This window comes from Anser brachyrhynchus, assembly GCF_964034855.1.
Source record: "Anser brachyrhynchus genome assembly, chromosome: 12".
NCBI lineage: Eukaryota > Metazoa > Chordata > Aves > Anseriformes > Anatidae > Anser > Anser brachyrhynchus.
The window spans coordinates 240,784-263,985 of record NC_137707.1 but is presented as its reverse complement, the minus strand read 5'-3'; the positions used below and the strand labels follow the sequence as shown (position 1 = coordinate 263,985).

At 43.2% G+C, this 23,202-nt stretch overlaps 2 protein-coding genes across 5 annotated transcripts in view; both read left to right on the top strand.

Annotated features, from left to right (window-relative positions):
• The window catches only part of AP1G1 (adaptor related protein complex 1 subunit gamma 1), a 43,715-nt gene extending 38,730 nt beyond the window's left edge, over nucleotides 1-4,985 (top strand). For all 3 annotated transcript variants that reach the window (XM_080552310.1, XM_080552309.1, XM_080552311.1), the window contains exons 21-23: nucleotides 108-268; nucleotides 1,236-1,334; nucleotides 3,745-4,985. In XM_080552310.1, the coding sequence (XP_080408436.1) occupies nucleotides 108-268; nucleotides 1,236-1,334; nucleotides 3,745-3,846 (362 nt within the window). In that variant the 3' untranslated portion in view covers nucleotides 3,847-4,985. The remainder of the gene's footprint in view (nucleotides 1-107; nucleotides 269-1,235; nucleotides 1,335-3,744) is intronic.
• A 4,031-nt stretch (nucleotides 4,986-9,016) lies between these two features.
• The window catches only part of PHLPP2 (PH domain and leucine rich repeat protein phosphatase 2), a 33,322-nt gene continuing 19,136 nt past the window's right edge, over nucleotides 9,017-23,202 (top strand). Inside the window, exons 1-5 of one of the 2 annotated variants that reach the window (XM_080552307.1) lie at nucleotides 9,017-9,175; nucleotides 9,573-9,817; nucleotides 18,742-18,875; nucleotides 21,716-21,906; nucleotides 22,334-22,459. In XM_080552307.1, the coding sequence (XP_080408433.1) occupies nucleotides 9,032-9,175; nucleotides 9,573-9,817; nucleotides 18,742-18,875; nucleotides 21,716-21,906; nucleotides 22,334-22,459 (840 nt within the window). In that variant the 5' untranslated portion in view covers nucleotides 9,017-9,031. The remainder of the gene's footprint in view (nucleotides 9,176-9,572; nucleotides 9,818-18,741; nucleotides 18,876-21,715; nucleotides 21,907-22,333; nucleotides 22,460-23,202) is intronic. The other variant, XM_080552308.1, reaches the window with a different exon arrangement.

Genomic DNA, 23,202 nt, shown 5'->3' with positions numbered 1-23,202 from the left:
TGTTAAATCTTCAGAAGAGTTTGTGTCTGGGTGTAATGGAAATGAATTCTGTGATGCTGAGAATGGTCTCTAGATTCTGCAAGTCTCCTGATTATTTTTTTCTGCAGGAATCCCCTCAATTACTGCATACAACAAGAATGGCCTGAAGATTGACTTCACCTTTGAGAGGTCAAACACCAACCCCAGTGTCACTGTAATCACGATACAGGCCTCCAACAGCACAGAACTGGATATGACAGATTTTGTTTTCCAAGCTGCAGTACCAAAGGTAGAACCACTTAGGGCAACTACATAAAAAGGTAGAGGGCCAGCTGCAAGTACTTCCTGATCTCTACTTCCATGTAGATAGAAACATGCAGCATGGTTTAAAAAAAAAAAAAAAAAAAATGTAAAGGTCGAGTTGCTAATAGGTTCTCCTAGTGCTCAGTTTGGTCATCTCCTTTCTAGTCTGAAACTAAGGGTTATAAATGGAGTGGAATATGGGTTTCTGTCAGATTAGATTATATCTGCTTGGATAAAATCATCTTTTAAAATCGTCATTTTCTAGGAAGATTGCTAAACCACACCCAGGAAAATGTTGGGTCAATAAAAAAGATCAAAACTAATCTTTCCCTTTATTATTAGTTTCTAAGAAATATACCACATTCTTTGCAGTTATGAATACATAATTTATTGAAAACAATCCTTTGAAGCTCTTAGCTGCTTACAAAAGTTGAAATGAGTTCCCATATAGCAATTAATTAACTATCTTCCTACAAGCAGTGAAATGTGTGTCCTTGGATTTAGCTGCAGCCCAAAATGCAGGAGACAAAAACTGCCTAGTTTGTAGTAGAGCAGACCATTTAAGCAGACTATAATTGAAATGTCCAAGTTTGGGAAAATGCATCCATTTTTGGGAATTTCACTTCTGGGAATTAATAATATTCTAACTTTAGTTTGGGTAAGTTTTATTCCTGCAATAGGCAGGCATTAGGGAGAGAGTGGGCCTCCTGAAGTTAGAAATGTGCTGAGCAGCCTCAGCTGTTCCTCTTGAGTGTCATGCTTGAAACAGTGCATCGCTGTTGATCTTGATACACTGCAGTAAGTCCTCATCCCCTAATATTCGTGCCACCTGGATCTTTTTTATGTAGAAAGCAGGTGGGCCAGCATTTTGTTCCTTACAGATAGGGGATTGAAGAACTGATTACTTGACTTATTTGATTAAGCATCAGCTTTTCTCTTTGCCCTTTCTTCAGACATTCCAGCTGCAGCTCCTGTCTCCCAGCAGCAGTGTCATCCCTGCATTTAACTCGGGGACCATCACACAGGTCATTAAAGTCCTGAATCCACAAAAGGTGAGTGATTCTGAGAACAGTTAAAGACATTGTCATGGAATTGTGCACTTAGTTGTCTAGTTAGGCTGCCTTTCCGATAAGGTAGGGAATGATGAGTTGTAATGACAATCATTTTCGTTAGGGTTAGGAAAAAGAGGGCTGTGGACACAGGTTTGACGTATTTGGTTATACTTTTAAAACAGACTCAGTTCTTTGCTATTCTTTTGACTTTGTGGATGTCTTTTCCATCAGCGTGGTTGTTAAACAGGTTTCTGGATAGTTTCTCTAGAGGAGCAGAACCTGGTGTTTGTGTTGTAAAAATGAAGTCTGAAAGGCAAGCATCTTGCCATATAAATATATTTAACATTCTTTCTTGCTGTCTGCAGGGGCACTTCTTGAATGAAGTCTGTTACACAAAAAAATTGTTTGACCCAAATTTTTTTCAAAAATTGTCTGATTCTTCAAGTGACCTCATTTAATATGTGATGAGTGTATTTTTAAATAGTTGAGAGAGAAAGTCATTAGCTGTGATTAAACATAATTCTGTTTGTTCTACAGTCTTCAGAGAGAGGCTTCCAAGACTGGGAGAAAACAGACTTGGGAGGGAGGGGTGTGGTCCACGGGTCCTCCTTAAGAGGCTTTGCAAGTATTCAGATGGCATCAGAAGGAAGAGTTCATTTTTTTAAAAAATCATCCTTTGTGGGACACCCTTGAGATCTTCCTGCTGTATATATTTTTTTAACACTTATGTACTGCTGTAGATGTTAAGTATTACTGCTAGACTGTCTAAGTTTTAAAAAAAAAAAACAAACAAAAACTAGCCAAAGATTTTACTGAAATGACTGTCTTCTAGTGCACAGTTTTTATGGTTTCCATGGTCTCCCCTCATTTTTATGTAGCAGCATGCTCCCCTCTGCCTGTAATAAAGCACAAGAGTAATTAGAGTAATTATTCTGTCTCATAAATCTGATATGAATTTCCATGTGTCTGAATCTCAGTAGTGCTAGAGATCACATGAAAGGTATTTTCTGAACTTGGAAGGTTTTCGGAGCTTTCCTCTAGTGACAGAAGTCACAATACATCCATCTCAGATGGGCCGCACAAGCTTGAAATATGCTTTTTTGCTGAAACATCAGAACTCCTGTGAATACTTGAGAATACAGAAATGTAAGCTAGTATTTCACTGCCCTCTGCACTGTTTCCTAACTCTTCCACATCAGGCATTTATGCATCTCTTACTGTCCTATGTACCTGAAGTCAGTAGCAATCTCTAGCTTTGCAAGAATCCTGTCCACAAGATGGTGTAAGTTACCTGGAATATTCTGAGAGAAACAACCTGAGTTTTATTATTTAGGAGGTAGCTGTTTGTCTTCTCAGTGTTGTTTTAAAAAAAAAAAAAAAAAAAAAGTCAGTTCACCTTGAAATGGACAGCCATTATGCTGCATTGACTAATAGTGAAGATGGGGAGAGTTGTAATAAGCAGGGTGAAAGACCGGCAGGTCTTAGAATGTAACTCTTCAGGGTGGATGACCGTGATTATACTCTTACAGTGGAATGGCCAGTTACCCAGAACAGTACCAAATAAAACAAATTGATACTGATTATATTGGTCAATTGGTATAAAGCTGGTGTTTATTAATGATCATTTCCTTTATCCTGAGGCTGGTTGGAGCGGTTTTTATCCTCCTTTCCTCCCTATGCTATTCTTTTTGCATATTTCACTGTAGGCTTTGTCTGGTATGGATAAAAGAGCCGGAAAAAGCCAACTTCTTGCTTTTCTTTTTAGGGTTTTTGGCAAACTATTTTTTGTAGTTGTGAGGAGAACAAAGAACCTGGCTGGATCTCTGGCCTTTTATTAAAGGCTGCCTAGTATCTGGATGACAGCCAAACAACTTCTGAGCTGTTCCATCATTTACCCACAGCAGGAAGAAATGTTCTTAGAGATGCTTTCTCTAGTCTTTCTTAGACTATTTCATCCAGTGCTACTGACCTATGTAATACTTGAAGTTTCCAGACCGCTTCTCTGAGTGAACAGCTAGCATGGGGAATGATACCTCTCCTTGTGCAGTGCAGCAGAGTCCAGGTCTGCCTCCTGCTTTCTTGTGTTGTTAATTGAGACTGTAAGACAGTTACTGTTGTGTTTAAGGACCTCAGTGTTTGTGAGAGCAGGGCCAGTGCAGTGAGAGACATGGGTGGAAGGTGCACTACAATCTTTCTGAGAAAACTTGTACCTGATCTGAGAACTACAGTGAACAAGAAACATCCTACTAGATTAAGCATTTATCTGAAGTGTCATAGCCTACCCAGCACATCTTTCCATCAAGCTTTTGTTGGCTGTGTTTTGTCTTCACAGGGGATATGGGATGGGGAGCTAGAGCTGGGGAGATTTGCTGACCTTTAACGAAGACCTAATTTTTTTTTTCTCTTGTAGCAACAACTACGTATGCGGATCAAGTTGACATATAATCACAAGGGCTCAGCAATGCAGGATCTAGCAGAAGTCAACAACTTCCCCCCTCAGTCTTGGCAGTGAGCCTCTGGCACCATTCTTATTCTCTCCCCACCCAATCAAAAGAACTCTGGGAAGAAGGTTGTGATCCTTGGCAATCCCCCAAACTGCACCATGGGCATGGGGAACAGATGAGACCTGCTGATGAGGAGGAATTTTCCTGAAGTGATTGCTGACTTTGAAGCATATCTGTTAAGACTAATCTCCTCTCCTCCGCTGATGAGGCTGGTGGCTTGTGGAGGCTACTCTGCACTCCCTCACACATGCATTCACAGCCAGAAGCAACATTCCCTCCCTTCCCTGTCCCTCCCCCCTCACCCCAGAAACACAGCCTGGTTGGAACAGAAGTCTGGAATTTCTTGCAGGGAAACTCTGTCTCTGCAGCAAGTGAACAGCTGCCCCTTCTTTCTGCTGTCTTTTTTTCCCCTGGGGAGGGCAAGGTGTGTTTTTGTTCATTACTAGCTGGATTATCTTCAGGCACTTTCATCTAGGGCTCAGAATGGGGTCTTGGAGAATATTAGGGTAACCTGCCTTGTTCTTCTTGTATCCCCTGTGTCTGAAGGGGCTGGAGGCTTTTTGTGGCCTATTCAGTGCATTACTTTTACACACACCTCTCAGTTATGTGATACATACTAAGAGCAAGTCAGGCCTTGGGACTTCATCTGCAAACCTGGGACGGTGCAGGAAAAGAGGTGCCAGTGAAAGCTGATAAAATTGCTTTGGTGCTGTACTTGGAAATGAAGACCTTACACTTGAATTTTCTTTCTTTCCATCAGTGGCTGTAACCATGCAGATTCACAGTCTTCTGTAGCTTCCCCAGAAAGTGTGGTGATGTCAGAGAGATGCAGAGATCCAAGGAACAGCTGGTTTTCTACCATGGTTAATTTCAAAGCTTTTTGACCCGTTAGTTGTGGTTTATGGGTAGAAAAGATGTATTCAATTTTGTGGATCAGTCTTTTGAGCAAAGGTCCTATTGCCTGCTGGGAGACTCATCAGAGACTATGCTGCAGAGTTGTTCTTCCCAGTTATTCCAGACCTTCTCCCAAGATTAATTTCCAGAGCCTGTTGTAGACCCCCTGGATTCCATTTGATTTACTTCTGACTGGGATATTTGTGTTGTATCTGTAACATTGGCACTGAAATAAAGACCATGCGGTTTAAAAGACCTTCTCCCATTTTGTTACTTAATTGATCTTCGTAGTTGGCTCCTTGCTCCCCTTCCAGAGAAATCTGTGTTAGTTCAGGTTCAGACTGAAAGGAACTTAACTTTTTTTGAATGAAAGCCATTTTTTTTGAGTATTTGGAACCAAAGATGTGAGGTCCAGTACTCTTCTAAGCTTAAAGAAAGATGTATTCAGTTATGTTTCCTAGTGTAAACTGTTGTTGAGGTAGTAAGAGTTCTATGAATTCTAATGGAGGCAATGTATAGGATGTAAGGCACAGTGTGACAAAACTATTCAGGTGTTCAGCACACTCTGGGGATGAAGAGGGAATGATAGGACTTCATTCATTAGTATGCTAGTAAGTTGAAGGTACCCTGGCTTCCAGCCACAAAGCTTTCTTAAAAGAAACAGGTGGCAGGCACATCTGCTTGATTTTCTGTTACAGGGCTTTAAACATATGATCGTTCAGTGCTCTGACAGCAAGCTTAAACCCAGCCCTTTGTGTCTGCAAAAGTAATAACACTAGGTTCCAGTCCTTGCCAGTAATATCAGAGGAGTGATTCACAGTACACTTAAGGAAAATTAAAGACCTATTCTGCCCTTGAATCTGTAGTGGGAGGCCAAGAAAGGTTGTTCAGTCTGTTTTGGTTTTAACCACGGTAGGTAATATGATGTAGGACTGACTGTGTCTCTGACTTTAATTGTTGGTACGTGGAATAAGTTTAGTTTCTCTTGGAAGGCATTTTTGCTGCCGTAATAGGAAGACTGGTTTGGGCCTTTGGTTTAGCAAAAAGTTTTGTTCTATTGAAAGAGGCACTACCATAGGTTTATAAAATCTAGCGAGAATGATGTATGATTTCCTTAAAACTGATTGAGGGTTGTGGCAGGGTCTTGGGCTGGGCTTTCAGTGCAAAGATAGTACTTTGCTTCTAGCTGAAGCATCATGAAACAGGCAATCTTGTAGGAAATGGTTGAATCGATACCCTTTTTTGGGTGCTGAGCATTTACTTCTGCTTTTATTGCACTTGTGACTGTTCAACACCTGACTGGCTCAAACTACTTAGTGTGCAATGCTGAACATGTTCAATGTAGGCTCTAGTGAGCTTTGAGGATGTCCCAGATAGCAAACTAACAGAAAGTCTTTACCTTAGTTTCTGAAAGCCCCATGAGCTTTCCCGTTCTCAGAATTGTACAAGGGTCACTTGTACTGAAAGTTGGTACACCTCAATTTCTTTCCTTTTTACTGAGAAGAGCACTGCTGCAGGAAAATTAGATGGAGAGAAGGATGTAAGTGGTCTCTCACCTGGCCAGTTTGTCACAGCATAACTGGGAACAACTTATCTTGTCCCTCTTAGACTTGTTTTCTCTCCTTTAGAACGGATGGATTTTGTTGTTGGTCTTTGGTAAGCTTTTAGGGTAAATTCCTTCTCAGGTCTTGTATCCTTCAGCTGCCTTTGCACAGAAGTGTTTGTGTTTTGGAGAATATGCTGTCATATTTCTGAGTCAAGCTCAAGGAGGTGGTGCATGTACCTGGAAGGCATTCTTCTTGAAGACATCCCTCGGCTATGAAGTACTCCATTATAGCAGCTGAACATTCCTGTTGTTCTCAGTGCTCTCTTCCTTCCCTTTCCTAAGGGATGGAAGGAAGTATTGATATACCCCAGAAAGAAGGCCAGGTTTCACAGGTTTCTCTATCTGCAATACATGATATCATTGCTTGCTCCTTGACCCTAGATGGCACCTCTTAACCTCCGTGCTGTTGCTTTTTCTTACTGGACAGTACTCAACTGCCTCATAAAGCACTCTGAGGGCAGTGAGCCCTTTTTCCACCAGTGGAATGCAACAGTTCTTGTAGGTCTGGTCAACAGTTTCCTTATTTCAATATAAGGGGAATATAAAGGGAGAAAGATATAGATTTCATGGCTAATTTTACTAATATTGGCATTACAGACTTTAGAGCTGGGAGCGTTTGAATGTCTGTTGTTGTTTTTCTTCAAGTGAATGTGTTTTGAGCCAAGAAAGGACAGAAGGAATAGTGGCCGTAATGGGCCCAAAGGGGGAGATGTGGGAAAGTCCCAAGGTTTAACTCAATCCACTTTTTGATGGGACAAAATATGGCCTTGAACAACTTTTTGAAGCAATAGCAGTGAGGGAGCTGCCACCTACACAGTACCTTGGATATTTAACTCAGAAGATGCTGAAACAGATGGGAAAAGTGACTTAGTCCTTTCCCTGGGGCTGGTACTGGCTGCAAGATGGAGCGGCAACGATGGCTTTTTTTAGACCTGCTGGTTGTGCTTTCTATATATTCATTTTCTACATGGGGGCTGTGAGGGAAGGAGCTGCTGGACTGCTTCCCTCTAAACTTTCACTCTGTTCCTGTATATTACTTTTCCTTTCCTGATGCTGTAATTTACATTTTACATAGAGCCCCATCCCACCTCTTTGATAGCATAAAACAAAACAAACACCACAACCCCCCACCAAATTAAAAATAAAAACATGCCATTTAAGCAGGGAGCCTGGTGGCATTCTAACTTCTGCAGACATATTTTTGAGATATGAAAAATTTAAATAAATGCTTAGGTGAGTGAGGAGCGTAACGGATGTAAACACTTACATGGGATGCATTAGACGTCTGCTGTGTGTATTGTCTTTTGGTTGAAACAAATTATGAAGTGACTAATAAAATGAGTCAATATTCCATGATTTAAAACTGCGCCTTGTTGCTTTTTGCAAGTACAGTGGGACAGGCTTCATTGATTTTTGTTTGGCCATGATGAGGTCAGATGATGTGAAATAATCAAGGGTAGAGTTTAAAAAGCTTTTGGGAAAGTTTGGAGAGTAAAATGAGCGTAGACAACTATAAAAATCCTTAAACTGTTCCAGGTCAAATAGCCTGAAAATAGCCTGAGAGAGTTTTTCAACTACCATCAGCAGTATCTGTCCAGGTGTGATGAGATCTGAACCTAAGAACTTATTTTTTCCCTGGTGCCTGCAGCTTGCCTTTGGCATTAATTATGATTCCCTTACTGATGAAGAAATCCCCTTTTGTACACCACGTACCTCGGAGAGACAAGGATTGTTGTAATCTCATTATCCATTAAAGTAATAAACCAGCGTTCTATAAGGTTCCTCCTTGTGATTTCTAGTCACAGGAGCATTTATTAAATACCACGTTTTCTAACACAACCGCATTTTTCCTCAGCATTCTCCTCTGTAGTGCCAGGTAGAGATGCGTGCCGGGGAGCACGCGTAACCGTCCTGGTAAGGTAGGCTGTCGGTCAGTTCCTTGTTTTTAAACAGCAGAGCTCCCCAGCTACTCCCGAGACTTCAGCTAGTCGGTTTGTGCCGCAGCAGTAGCGCCGCGGCTGTAGTCAGCGGTTCTGGCGCAGGACGAGCCTCCGGGAGCAGGGCAGCCTCTCGTTCCTCGCGGCGGCAGCGGTGACTCGGCGATGCCCTCCGAGGGGGCCGCGAGCAGATCCGCAGCGCGGCGAGCAGAGCGCTCGGGCAGCCCGGGACGGCGGGGACCTTAAAGGAGGCGTAACGCAGCGGGCGTTCGGCGCGGCGCTGAGCCCGACGGTGGGAACTTGGAAAGCGTGCCCGCGGCGAGCTCTGAAATGGCGGCAGGAACGGGCACAGCGCGGAGCCGGTGCCGCGGGCAGAAGCGCGCTGGAGCTCGGCACCGCCGGCGCTCAGCGGGCCGCAGGCTGCTCCGAGCGGCGGGAGGGCGGCGGGGCGCGGCGAGCCGAGCCGAGCGCTTCCAAGGGGCAGCCGCCGCTGAAGGCGCGTCGGGGGCCGGGCGGGCAGCGCAGCCGCTGCAGAGCGGCCCCGGCTCGGTCCCTGAGCAGCCGGGACCCCCTCGGGTCCCCCGAGGCCGCCCGGGCCCAGGGCGGCGGCGAGACGCGGGGATCCCGGCCCGGGCCCGCGCCGCCGCTGAGGCCGCGCCCGCCGGCGGCGGAAGGCCGCGCGCTTCCGGGGCGGGGCCTGCGCGGAGCGGGGCCGGGGCCGCCGCCGCCGTCCGAGGTCTCGGCGTCCGGCGGGCGATGGGGGAGGCCGGGACGGGGCCCGGGCCCAGGGAGGGGCCGGAGCCCGAGGAGGACGAGGCGGCGGCGGCGGCGGCGGGCGGGGGCGGCGGCGGCGCGCGGGGGGGCCGGGCCGGGCCCCGCGGCGGCATCCGGGTGCTGAAGGTGAGGAGGGGGCCGGCGCCGGGCCTGCGCCGCGCGGGGGCCGCCCCGTTCCGCCGGCCCTTCCCGGCAGCTCGGCGGGCCGGGGCCGCGGGGGTAGCGCCGCGCCCGGGGCGATGCCCGCCTCGACCTTGCCGCCGCTGTCGGGACGGGGTCGGCGGCCCCCCCGCGGCCGGGACCCGCGGGGCGCCGAGGCTCCCGGGGCGGGGGCCCGGCGGTGCGGGAGCGGCGGGCCCGGCCGGGTCTGGCCGGGCCGGGCCGTGCCGCCCGGGTGCGGGGGGTGCCGAGGAGCCTGGCCGCGAGGGAAGGTCGGCTCGGAGCGGCCGGCTGCCGCCGCTGGGCACGGGGGGAGGCCGGGCGCCGCTTCGGAGGCGGCTGCTGACGCCGTGGTTCCTTGCAGAGAAACGTGAAGCGCAACGGGAGCAGGAGCTGCTTGAACAGGACTCGGTTTGGCTCCCGCGAGAGGGACTGGCTGAGGGAGGATGCTGGACGAGGCTGCGTGTACGTTTATGGAAGAGATTCCACGTCTTGTGCTTCCTCTGACTTGCGCCTGGTCCTCTGTACGGTGGACACCCCCGCGTCCGAGATATGTGATGGAGAAGAGAGAAAAAATCTCTTCTTGCAGCTTCACGGAGACCTGGTCAGGTGAGGGCTGAGAGAGGATAGATTTGTATCGAGAAACGTTTGCTTTAGTCTTGCAGGGCCCTCTTCTCTGTGTACCTGCGTACGTTAGTAGTATAAATGCAGGACAGAGGTGGTAGGTGTCAGACACAGCCTTGAGTAGCATAATTCGTAAAAACAAAGTAGTGGTGAGCCGCTTACATCTCTCTTAGTCAAACCATAGGTGTTTTAGCTGGGAGGGTTTGGCAGCTGCTCCAACCAGAAACATGACCTCATTTTGTAGGTACAGGTTACTGTTTGTGTGCTCCTTCTTTATGTTCTGTTTTAGGGACACTTCGGTATTAAGAAAACTTAAGAATTTAGGAGGCTGTGCACAGTTATTCTGAGCCAGTGAAACACGTAAAGTACTTTAACAGTCACTCATGTAGGATATACACGTTAGTCTTTGTGTGTGTGTGTGTGTGTTTTTCATAAGAGTTCCCAGGTACATAACTATTAAAGATAGGCACAAATGTAGCACAGTAAACATTATATAGGGAAGATGTGGGCCTCGTATCGTACATTATATGCCCACAGTCAGTTGAGGCTGAAAACAGACAGCTCAGGGCTTAAGGTGCGTGGACTTTATTCTGAGTGTATTATGAACTCTAGGTCTACAAGCTCCCATTAGGTTTTTTAGGATTTAGACTTTGCAGTGATTCTTTTGGACTTAACTTTTGTTTATAAAGTTGCAGTTCCTCTTCCAAGGGAAAAAAAAATAGCACTGTAGTCTTCGTATTGAAGACTAAGCGATACAGACATTATGAGCCGAACAGTAGTAGTAGCCGGCTTTTTGATAGCGAAATTAAAGTCTTAAGTTGTGCATGTCTGAAGTTTAAAACCACGTAGTGTAGGTTTGATCGAGTTGAGGGCAGGAGTGCTAGTGGCAAGAGATGTAGAGAATAGGATGGGGGATAGGGGCCTATGAGAAAGCTGGGGAGGGACTCTTTATCAGCGATTGTAGAGATAGGACAAGGGGTAACGATTTTAAACTAAAAAAGGGTAGGTTTAGGGTAGGCATAAATTCATCACGATGAGGGTGGGGAAACACTGGCACAGGCTGCTCAGAGAAGCTGTGGATGCCCCATCCCTGGCAGTGCCTAAGGCCAGGCTGGATGGGGCTGGGGGAAGCCTGGGCTGGTGGGAGGGGTCCCTGCCCATGGCGGGGGGGACACAGGGAGGCTTTAAGGATGGGCTTCCAACCCAAACCATTCTTTGAGTCTATGACACTGTTAAAAAGGACACTTGAAAAAAAGTTATTTAGACCTTTTTGCTTTGCTCAGCCTGGTTTTTAGGAACTAGGGAAAGGTTAGTTATAAATGTGGTATGAGGATATGCATACTTCATTGTAGTCATGGAGGCAGCTGAAAATTAATTGCTTGAAGTAGTTATAAGGAAATTGTTTTGTTTTGTACTATAACAGTGAGCAAACTTCCGAACATTCAGAAAAAAGACCCTTTATTGCAGATGTCAAAGACGACTAGGTAACTCTTGGAGGTTTGTTCAGAGAGGGATGTTTTGACTTTTTTGAGCTTTTGAAATGGCTTTTGTGTTTGAGTTCTTCTAAATTTATGTCTCTTCTCATGCTAGGTAGCAGTGCCTGTCTTTGATTTGTGTCAGGCTTTGCAATAGTTTGGTAAATTCATCCTGACAGGAGTTCTGGAAGCAAGTACCAAGTTGTAAATGTTTACTTCCCACTTGTTGATTTATTGCCTCTTGCTGTATCACGCACTTACTCAAGTTTTGTCTTTAATTTCTTGGAAAGCTCTTGGTTACTGTATGCCTGTTGCCTTTGTAATTCTAGAGACGTCTTTGCCACAGAAGAGATTCCTGAACTGCTTACCGCTGGGGGGGATGTCCTCAGAGTCATAGAATTGTTTAGGTTGGAAACAACTTCTAAGATCACTGAGTCCAACCATCCACCTAACACTGCAGCTCCACAGTTAAACCATGTCCCTGTGCACCTCATCCACACGTCTCTTAAACACCTCCAGGGATGGCGACTCCACCACCACCCTGGGCAGCCTGTTGCAATGCCTAACCACCCTTTCCGTGAAGAAATTCTGTTCCCTGAAATGGGAGTTACCGGTATTGCTTTAGTAACAATCTCTGTTAGTAACAGGAAGCAGTCACAGACGGCACCTGCTTGCATTTCCACAGGAAGATGACAGAATGCTCAAGATATCCCCATGCCCTCTTGAGATAATCCTTGCCTTGAACAAAGTTTGCTGACTACTTTAATAATGTGTTTGTGAGCACAGATTACTCAGTTAAGTATCCGTTTGCATTTTACCATTGATACATTTGTCTCCTAAACAACTGAATTCCTCACCCTTTTAAGTATGAGTAGGTGACTTTCTCTCAAAACCAGAGAGTGGCAAAGGTTGATTTGGCACCTGACTCAGAAGACTGAACACAGACTGGTCTGTAAGTGGGAGAAAAACAAAAAACTTTTTCACTTTAAATATTGTGGTGTCCTTGTGATATTTCTGCATTTCTCTTTTAAGTATGTGTACAAGGAAGTCAGTTTCTGTCAGAACATTCTTTTCTCCTCCATAGTGCGCTTCAAGAATCTTTAGAGATCTAGCTGGAATCTTTCTTTATGTTAGCATTCTTTCCTATTCAGAAATTATACCTTCCTGCAGAGGAGAGGATTAAATAAAAATAGCTTTATTACTTTTTTTTGGTATGCTTACCCCTCACAACAAAAACTTAAACTATGAAGATTTGAAAACTTGATTTTTGCTCATGAAGAAGAACTGTGTGTGAAACTTGCTGATTTTTTGTCTTTTCTCTTTCATTACTCATCACACCTTCACTCAGTAGAGCTGCGTCTCTGACTTAGTGGAAGTGGCTAGTACCTGCTGTGTGATACTGATGTGGATAGAATGGGCTGTTTGTGTCAAATTGCAGCTGCTTGGACTGCCATGGTTTTCTCCATGTGTGTTAGTATTCAGTGTTTATTGCACAGCGTATGAGATGCTTTGCACATTTCTAATGTGCAATGCCAATTTAAGTTGCATATCATGTTGCTTTTTTCTCAAAGGGGAAGCATACTTTTGTTTCTCAAGCTCTAACAATTGTGTTTAGAACCTGTCAGCCTTGGTTGTGTTAGTATAGAAATTTTGTATAGAAATTGCCATTACAGCCACTTGTTCCAAATACTTGTTTTGGTATTCTGTTTCCTGCTTTCCAGACTTTTGTTAGATTTTGTAAGTAAATTACATGGCTCTTAACAAGAACTTGGACCGGTGATCCGTTCAGTCAGGACACCAGAGTGTCCCCAAAGGTATTCAGATTGCTTTATATCCTGATTTGAATGTGGTCAGTAGGCAACGAACTGTTTTGTTCTTTGCTTTATTTGCAAAGCACTTCGCTGGACCTGTGGGTGTTACCAGCAAACGTCTGGACTCTGCTGGTGCTCATTGGGCACGGGTACGGCGTGTGGCCAGTGCCATAAGAACGGCTGCCCTCATGCTTGTTGTGTCTCACCAAGCCACGCTTCCTCCACTGAGGGGCAAGTCGTTTTATCCTGTGTGCACACGGCTTTTCAGGTATTTTTTTTCCTGTAATCTCGTATACTTCTGCCAGGTAATGAAATTGGAATAGCTTGTAGATTTTTGCAGATGACTTGAAGAATTCAGAAGGCTTAATTTCTTGGCAAGGCTCTTGCCTTTCAGTCAGTAGCGACCAAACTTAGAAGGTGCAGTAATGTTGCATACGTTTTTGACTGACTTTCAGATAGTTACGGTTTTATGTCGAGAGAGAGATGTTGGTATGGGGATTAGGCTTGAGTAGGTATTACTGCAAATGTTCCTTTTGTACGTTTGTTTTGTTTAGAATATAAACAAAAATTAAGGTATTTCTGGAAGCATACCAGCTTGATTTAAGTGGTCAAGAAGGAAAAGTAGGGTGGTTTTTTTTTTTTCAAACTAACATTTTGAAATCCTACAACATCCCTGCAGCAGTAATTCTTGCTGATGTGAAAGATGAGAAGAATAAAAGCAATGAAAAATCAGATCTTATCTTGAGAAGCGGCAAGTGTGCCGCTTAGAGTATCTTCCTTTTTCAAGATGGGAAACCACAGTACTGTACCTCAGAGTGCTGAGCACTGTAGAACTGTGATTTAATTTGAATATATTATTGTTTTATGAAAAGCGCTTATCCCTTTGCTGTATTAAGGTTCTTCCTGAATTCTGATGTGCAAGAATTATATTGTAGAATACATGCTTCTAAAAACTTCAGTTTGTTCAGCAACCAAACTGTAGTGTTTGGGTGGATTTTTTATTTTTTTCTTGTTGTAACAGTAGGAAATCTAGATGCAGACTACTTGAAATGTTCTTTTCATGAATGATATTCAAGAATTTACAGTTCCTAAGCCATAGGTCACATGCTGGAAAAGCTGCTTTCTGTCAAGCACAAGGCTTTAATAGCAGAAGAATTGGAATCTGAGAGTAGTCAAGGGACACTTTGGCTAGGTATTTGGAGATCCAGTCAAATCTCTCATATTCCTCTTGAATTCTGCAATTGAGGTTATAGAATACATCAGGATTTGGTGTGTTGAAAGTCTGAATTGTTTGGTGCAACCTATTATTTATTCCAGTTTCTAGTCCCTTGCCTGTTATAGGAGACAGATACACAGGTTTGTCATTTTCAAGAATACATTGGAAAGTTCTTTTTAAAGTTTGGTGTCATGTTCACTGCTGTTTCTGTAGCATAAAAATTAAGTGATAACTTAAACCTCAGGTACGTACTTAGAGAGTGCTTTGCTCTCTAAGCTTCTGGATCTCAGCTGAAGGTCCTGAAATAAGACTGAGAGCCTGTATTTGAATGGAAGAAATATGCAAAGAGAGAAGCATTGATAGCATTGCACTGTTTTGAACCAATCTCTTGTCCCATGTCTGTCTTGCAAAACAGGGAAAGAAAAAGCTTTTCATGAATCAGCTTTTCATGCTGATTGTACAAAGAGCTCTCCGCCTTAGCTGGGTTGGGATCTTTTTCCAGGAGTTCCAAAAATATAACCAGTATCCGAACGGTTGGTGGAGGTGCAGATGAATGGTGTAGATGGTACAGGTGAATGCTGTTGATGGTGCGCTGCTTGAATTTCCATTCTTGACTGCAAACTGGAAGCTATTTTCCATTTTGTTTTGGAAGCTATTTTCCGTTTTGTTTTGGAAATAGGATAGTATCTGAATAGCATAGGATCTGGTCCTTCCTTATAGGCTCCCCAAATTATTTCAAAAGACTTCTTATCCCACTGCAAATACAAAGTGGATGTCATCACGAAGAATGAAGTCATTGCAATTACAGAAGCAAATTAATGTTTCTTTTTGATAGTGAGGCAGTTTTCTATTCTGCTTCTAAAACGTGTGAAATGTTACCAAGTGACTTCAGTGTGGACTTGGGATTAAAATTTGAAGCTACTAAAGGTAAGCAACTAAACATGGACAGTCAGAAAACTGGGCAGATAGGAACCTCAAGAAGTTCAGCAAAATGAAAAGCCAATTCCTGCACCTGAGGAGGAGCAACCCTGGGCTCTAGTAAACGTTGGGGTTGGCCTGCTGTGGAAAGCAGCTTTGTGGAGGAGGACCTGAATTTCCTGGTGGATACCAAGTTGAACATGAGCCAGCAATGTGCCTTTGTGGCAAAGAAGGCCAGCAGCATCCTGGGCTTCATCAGGAGAAATGTTGCCAGCAGTCTGAGGGAGGTCATTCTTCCCCTCTGCTTGGAACTGTTGAGGCCACACCTGGTGCACTGGGTCCAGCGCTGAGCTTCCCAGTGCCAGGGAGGTGTGGACAGACTGGAGAGAGTCCATCAAAGAGCTGCTAAGATGAATAATGGACCAGCGCATCTCGTTGTTCAGCTGAGATGATACCAGCCTGGAGAAGGCTTGGGGGGATTTTATCAATGTGTATAAATTCCTGGTGGGGGAAAAAATAAGAGAGAACCATGTGCTTTTCAGTGGTGCCCAGTGACAGCAAAGGAGGCAATGGACACAAACTGAAACACAAGGACTTCATTTGAACGTTAGGAAACACATGGCATGCATTGTTGACACACACCTGATGACATCTTGAACCTGAAATTGATGCCTGATTTTTCTTCATATATAAATTTTGGAGTATACATATAAAATTGCTATCTGTCTCTGGCATTGCTTTTAGTCATATTGTAAGCTTCATGAAATCAGGATAATTTCTAATAATTAAAAATGACGACTGGTGACATTGGTAGGAACAGTGCTTTCAACTTCTTAATGCAGGCAATATTTGATAAACTAGATTTTAAATCCTACTTACTCCAATGGAAGGAATAAGAACAGGCTTCTAAACAAACCAGTTCTATTGATGAGTGATCCTTTTGGTAGATTTGGAGAGAGACATCAAGGTTTTCCTCCTTTGTTAAATAAGGCTTCTTTGTGGGTTGAAATTTCCCAATAATTTATGATTATACGTAGGGCTGAGTAGAGACTAAAGTTTGCAAAGCCTGATAGCAGTTTGTTGGTCAGGGGAAGCTCCAAGAGCTCATTTAAGAAGTGGGAGGAAGCGGGGCTATTTCATATACAGCATTTTGGATAACAAGTAGATGTATTTCCATGTTTAAAAATATATATATAAATTTACCCTAGTTAGGCTTAGCAAACATTGAGTGTTAGTAATTTATGAATCAGCTGCATGTCAACCCCATTGTTTTTTTAGGCTAGGAACTCTGTTGTTTTGGACCGTAACTGTGAGAGTAATCTTGCTTGAGTTTCTGATCCAGAATTCCTGTGTGTGCAGCGGAAGAGTTGCAATGTATATGCTTGGAATACCTGAGGTCATTTAACTTCTTGAGGTGTGTCCTATTGGCTACAGAGGAAGTCTGGGTGATTATGTATTTATAAATGGTGCATGTTTTGTGAAATCAGTACTGCCTTAATAATGAGATGACACCTGCAAAGCTGTCAGTAATTGGAAATGCTAGAGAATAATCGTTAAAAAGAATAAAAAATGTTTTTGTTCTTTAGCTGAGAAGCAGAAAGGTTTGGAGTATACAGTAATAAAACATTTCACGTTAGGACATGCTGTATGAATGATGTATGCAAGTTAACAAGGTTTAGAAGAAAATAGGTCTTACCGAACAAACTTGATGCTTTGAAATTTCAGTCGTGGTCGTCAAAGGCATTAGTCATTTGTCTCACTCCGTGATGTTCTGATATCATTGGTAGAAAAGCAGTGCACAGACCACTGAAACCCATTGGCTGATACCTTACAAATTAGAAATTGTTATTCAGTGTAGGGGTGGGTTTTTCTGAATGGAAGATTGGTGTATGAATAAAGAAAGGTAGATGTATGCTTTTCAGTTGCTCTGTTAATAATCCGTGGCAAAAAGGATGGTAAAAACTCAGGAAGAGGAGTGAGGGAGTGATGAATACTGCTAAAGGTTGATCTAGGTGGTTTAACATACAGTATTCTCTGGGGCAGACAGCTTTTCTTTATCACTGGAGATATTTATGTAAAAGCCAAGTTTGCTAATTACTGAAGAGTAGGGGAAGGGGGCTGTAACTTGTAAAAAGCGCAATTCAAGAGGACGTGTGGATTGAAGGGTATAAATGAATGTGCCGAACAGGTGAGAGCAGGTTTGACCCAGGAATATAAATACTGTTGAGTCTTTGTTACCGAGCAGTCAGTGCATGGATACAGTGAACAGTCATACTGCTAGCACTTCCAGAATGTTGATAAGTTTCAAAACAAAACTTGAAGAGGAAGTTTGAAATGTCTTGTATCGTGATTTGCATGTACCTGCTTAAAGGATAGACAAGTAAAGGTCTAGTGGCCATCACCTGAAGTTAGGCACATATAGATTAGAAGTAAGGATAGTTTTTTTTAGTAAATAATGAAACTTATGTTAACTCCCATCTTAGATTTTCAGTGCTTAATCTTTTACGCTAATATTTTACATTAATATTCAAGTAAGAAATTCTTCACTCAGAGGGTGTTGAGGCACTGGAAAAGGCTGCCCAAAGAAGCTGTGGATGCCCCATCCCTGGAATTGTTCAAAACCAGGCTGGATGGGGCTTTGAGCAACCTGGTCTGGTGGGGGGCTGGAACTACGTGATCCTTAAGGTCCTTTCCAACCCAAACCATTCTCTGTTTTTTCTTCCTTAAAGTTAAACTTCTAATTTAGCCAGATTTTTTATTTTTTTTTTGGAAAATAACTCGGACTCTGGAAGAAGTGAGATGAGAGGATCAGAAAACGTCTTTTTTGTTTTGAATATATTAAACCTGATGTTTGGGGAGATATTTTTTGTTCCCATTTAATCAGGTTAGTCCCTGAATCTTTTCTATGATCTGTTGCAGTTCTAAAAATGTCTTTTCTTTAAATATACCATTTAAGTTAATTTGACAGAACATGAAAATCTTGCATTGATGAGAGCTAAAGAGAGTGGCAATTTTTTTTTTTCTGTCTTATTAGAAGTCATTCTTCTGGAGGTTTCTCTTGTGCTTTGTTCCCAGCTGCATTTGGAACAGAAACTTAAGTACAGTTCTTTCAAATCTTTTAGTCATTATAAATAGGGTTTTTATTGTTATTTAGGGTCTGTTTTTTGTGCTTTATTTCTGGTATTGTTTCTTGTCATTGTTTCCTCCTGGTACTCCTTAAATCATGGAAAGGAAACTATCACTGTGTGTGGTATGGCTTATACCTGTTGTTTTTCCTCTCCATTTCCCTTCTGCAATACAATTCTTCGAGTGCTGCAGTTCTTAATTGTCACTTAAAAAGCAGGAAGCATGGACCTCATGTGTGTGTGCTTGCCAGACCTTTTGAGAGAAGCAGATCAACTGGTGTCAGTATTCCTTGCACTCTAGCTGCAATGAGACATATTTAATCTTGTTAAGGTTCTCAAACTACTTTCTTCTATGTTTTGACAGGAGGCTGGAGCCCACAGAAAAACCCCTTCAGATTGTGTATGACTACTTGGCTGGGCTGGGTTTTGATGATCCTGTCAGAATGCAGGAAGAGGCTGCAAACTCTGATCTCAGCTGTATGATCCGCTTTTATAGTGGTAAGAACTTGTATGTGTGCACAGTGTCACTGTTCCCATAGTTTTAACTATGAGATGGAACCCAAAGTATCAGAAAGCATTTCTTAAAATAATGAGTTTTCAAAATTAGTTAAAAAAAAAAAAAAAAAAGGCAAAGTTTTTTTTGTCGTTCTCTTGATCCTGTTTGTGGCTTGGAGAAAAGACAGCTCCATAGGAAGACACAGGATTACTGTGTGGCCCATAGTTTTTTATGTCATAATGAACGTCTTAGAACTCCTAATGGGATCAGAAACACTGCATTTCAGTCTAGGTATGCCATTTCTACTGCAGCCTGCCTGAAGATTATATTTTCAAAGGGTATATGGATATGGGTGAGGAAGGTCTTGGCCAAATACCTCCACAGCCTGTGAAAAAATGAGTGAGAGTGCCAGCTGGTTAATAAAAATGCAAGTTGCCATCAAAACCCCAGTGCGTTTCATTGCAGAAGTGAGACTTCTGACTGGCCTACTGAGTCAGTTTGGGCAGGATACCATGTGCATAAGGTATGACAGAACAATAGTCATAGACCAGTTGGTGCACAGTGCTAGCAGTCAGAAAATGAATGCGCTGGAGAGGAAAATAAAAGAAATAAGGGGGAAGGAAGTTAATAATTTTATTACTTTCAATGTTTTAGCTGCTTATTTTTTGCATTTCAAGAAAAGGTCAAGAGGTTTTAATAGAAAGTTTCTTTTCCATCACGCAGCTGGGTAGCCTGACTAAGCTACTGGCCGTCGTTTGATTGATCTATGTTTTAAAAAAAAAAGTCATAAGAAATCAGCTTCTCAACCCTTTTACCTGAGACAAATCCCATCTGGCTGGGAGCTGTGTGCAGAGCAGGTGCAACAGTGTAGAGGCACAGTGGAGATGGAAAGAAGCGTGGCTTGTGTACAATCTGGATTTATATCGTAAGGGATAGAGTCAGAAGGTACTTCTGGTGGAAGAAGAGACATCAGCAACAGGGCTGCAGAGAACTTTTGAGGGGAAAAATGAGGAATGCAGTTTGGGTATGTCGAACAGGAACTGCAGAAGATTCAGAAACAGTGACTCAGCATAATGGAAACAAGTAGGTAAAAAATGGAATTGAGTAGTTTCTGTCAGCATGGGAGGATAGTCCTGCCTAGAAAGAGACTGTAAAGGAGAAAGTATAATGACTGAAGAGTATTCAGGAGACCTGTTTTAACAAAGTTAAAAGCAGATGCTAAGAAAGTGGTTCTTAAAGGTAGGGGAGGAAATAAAGAGAGGAAATGCTATGGAGGATTGTGGTAATTTTGCAAAGCCTGCAGCTGAGAACAGGGAAAGGAGTAATGCATTTCAGGCAGAGAAACATTACTTAGAGCACTGAGTAGCTGTCATGTTTCCTTCACACCGTAGCAATGTGGCTTGGATTTCTCTGGTGTCTTTCTGCATTCGTTTGCTTTTCTTACGTGGTTCATTGTGTTTGTTTCTTTCCCTTGTGCATGGGGGTTCCTTATGCCCAGGTGGAATGGTGAGACTACAAGCGGTGGAACGTGTTAATAGAAATCTTACATTGATCAGCAGTAGGAAGGAAGCATGCTTCCTGAGGTCTGGTTGTTGAGATGCTGACAGGGACCCAAGAGTTTTATGAGGGGAGAGAATCAGTTAGATTGGCTGGGAGAAGGAGGGGGGCGGTGTGTCTTCATTTCAATGGAAGTCACTTGGAGAAGAGAGGTCAGTGACCCAGAGAGGCCAGGTGTTACGGGGTCTTTACATGCCTCAGCAACTGTTCGAATGGAAGAAGCTCTCCAGGGCCATCAGGCTGTCCGTCTATGTCAGATGTAACGAGTGTGAATTGTCGAGTGTCACGCACACTCTCTGTGGTGGCGAATTCTCTTTATTCCTTGTGTTGCTGTAGCTGGCCTTGTGCAATTCCTGAGGTGTTTAATTAGAGTTGCCAAGTTTAGGAGCTGCAGAGTGACAGGGAATTTCCTTATCCCTAGAGGTTAAGACCATTCTTACACATATCTATAGGAGTTGTGAAATAGCTGGGATTCAGAGTGGAAGTCCAAAGCAGCTAGTATTCTGTATTCAGAAAGAGAAAAATCTCAGAAAATGATAATTATAATCTCTGAATGGTAAATGGTGAATGAATCTCTCGATGGTAAATAGTCAGGTAGCATGCAGATTCATCTTTTCCATCTTCCTTATTTCTGGTGATGTTCACGAAGTCCTGTTTTATTCAAGAGAAGGACCAACAAGAGGCATTTATATTTTTCACATTTTCCGAGCCTGCTTTTACTGCTAGTCCCAAGACTTTTTTCCTGTACTTCAGATACACGCTCTTTGGTGTTTTTCTATGATTTAGTGCTCCACAGCTAGCAGTGCACATAGCACAGCTATAGTCAGTCAGTGCTCCGGTCCTTTCACTTAAATCATCTTCAGGAAATAACTACCGTTCTTCTGTAGTTGATTTTTCCAGGCCTCCCTTTAAAGCACAGTAGAAGCCACTTATTTGATGGTTTCTGTGAGTTTAGCTGACTCAATGAGTTCGTAATCACTTTTTTACTGCATCTGAAAGAAGGATGTTTGGCAAGTGCGTAAGTTTGCCAAGGACTGTAATTACCTGTAGATTAAAAATGCACTACGTGGGAACATTGTGCTGAAAGTCATACAGGGAGTGCTTTTCAGGCATCACTGCCCTAAGTTGCTTGTCTTCTGCGTGAGATTTTTATTTTAAGTACAACTGTGTGTCTTCTCTTTACTCATCTTTTATAATGCTTGTTACTGCTGTGTTTCTATTTGAACTCACAGCTGAGAATGAAGAACAAATGGAAAGTAAACACAAATGTCCCCTTTTTCTTCAGAAAAGCCATGTCAAGTAGAACAGTTAGATCGCATCCTGCTCTCTGGAATCTATAATGTACGCAAAGGAAAGACCCAGTTGCACAAATGGGCTGAACGCTTAGTAATTCTCTGTGGTACCTGCCTCATTGTATCCTCTGTGAAAGATAGCCACACAGGGAAGATGCACATCTTGCCTCTTGTTGGAGGGAAGGTAAGACTATTTTGTATTTGTTAGCTTCCTGTAGATTAGAAAGGAAGAAAGGATTATAATGATGGGTATTATACACAAGAGGTTAATCTAGGCTGTATTACTGTATTATCAGGTGCAGAGACAATTGCACAACCCTTTTCTACTTGTTTTGCGTAGGTAGTCCTGAGGCTAATAAAATGCTTGAAGAGACACCGCTTATGAATTCGTGTTAGTAGCCATTGTTATGAATAGCCATTCTGGAGATGATTACCTATTGGATCTACTTCAGCAGAAAGATGTTAAGAAGGATTTACTCCTGTGTTTCTCACAACAGTTTTCAGCAAAAGACAGTGTTACTGGCACTTTGTAATAGCTCACTCTAGGCTTCAGATCCACTGTAATGCTGGAGTTTAGGCAGACTGCTTTGTTTTCATTTCTCCCTTTGCAGGTGGAAGAAATGAAACGTCGGCAGTACACTCTTGCTTTCACATCTGCTGGAGCACAAGCTCAAACATACCATGTCTCCTTTGAAACACTGGCAGAGTGCCAGCGGTGGCACAGACAGGCATCCACGGTGAGGGCCTGGAGACTGCAGCACTTTGGGGTGGTGGGTACTGAGGGTAAGATGGGATTTGTGATAACGTGCTTGGTCTGCAGGCAGAGATTAAGCTTGGGTGCTGGAGAAGGTACCTGGGATGCTTTCCAGCTTTCTTCATTTCTCATGTACTCACGACTACAGAGACTTTCTTTTAGCATTTTCTTGGGGCTCTGCCTGTTCAGCAATGTGTTGACTAGTAGTTCTGCATTTTTTAACCCCCCACAGCTACTGAGAGTAGCTAATCACATGCCACTAGAACAAACCCTGTGGACTGATTGACTTTACAGCCATAAAAACCTATTAAATGCTTCTGCTGCCATATCTGACTCTGACCTGTGGCCTGGAATGGCACTCTGGTAGGTTTGAGTTAACTAGCACAGAGATCATAGATCAGCAAGGGAAGCGTAGCTTGTTCAGAGCTGCATCTGTATTTCACGTGGAAGTACAATTAGCTGGTGATAGCTCAGTGCTGGCCCACACTTTGACCTCTTATATATAATATTGTGAAATATGAAATGAGTTGCAGGATAAAATATGTCATAAAATCTGGAGTGAAGCATATAAGGCCTCAAAACAAAGTATATGTAATTAAAGGAGATCTGATATTTGCAGATGCTTTATGAAATGTTGCAAAATTATAATGTATGAAGCCTTTTCATCATAGCAGAAGTTTTCCAGTATTATACCCTGAACAAGCAAACAATAAGTCAGAAGAAGCA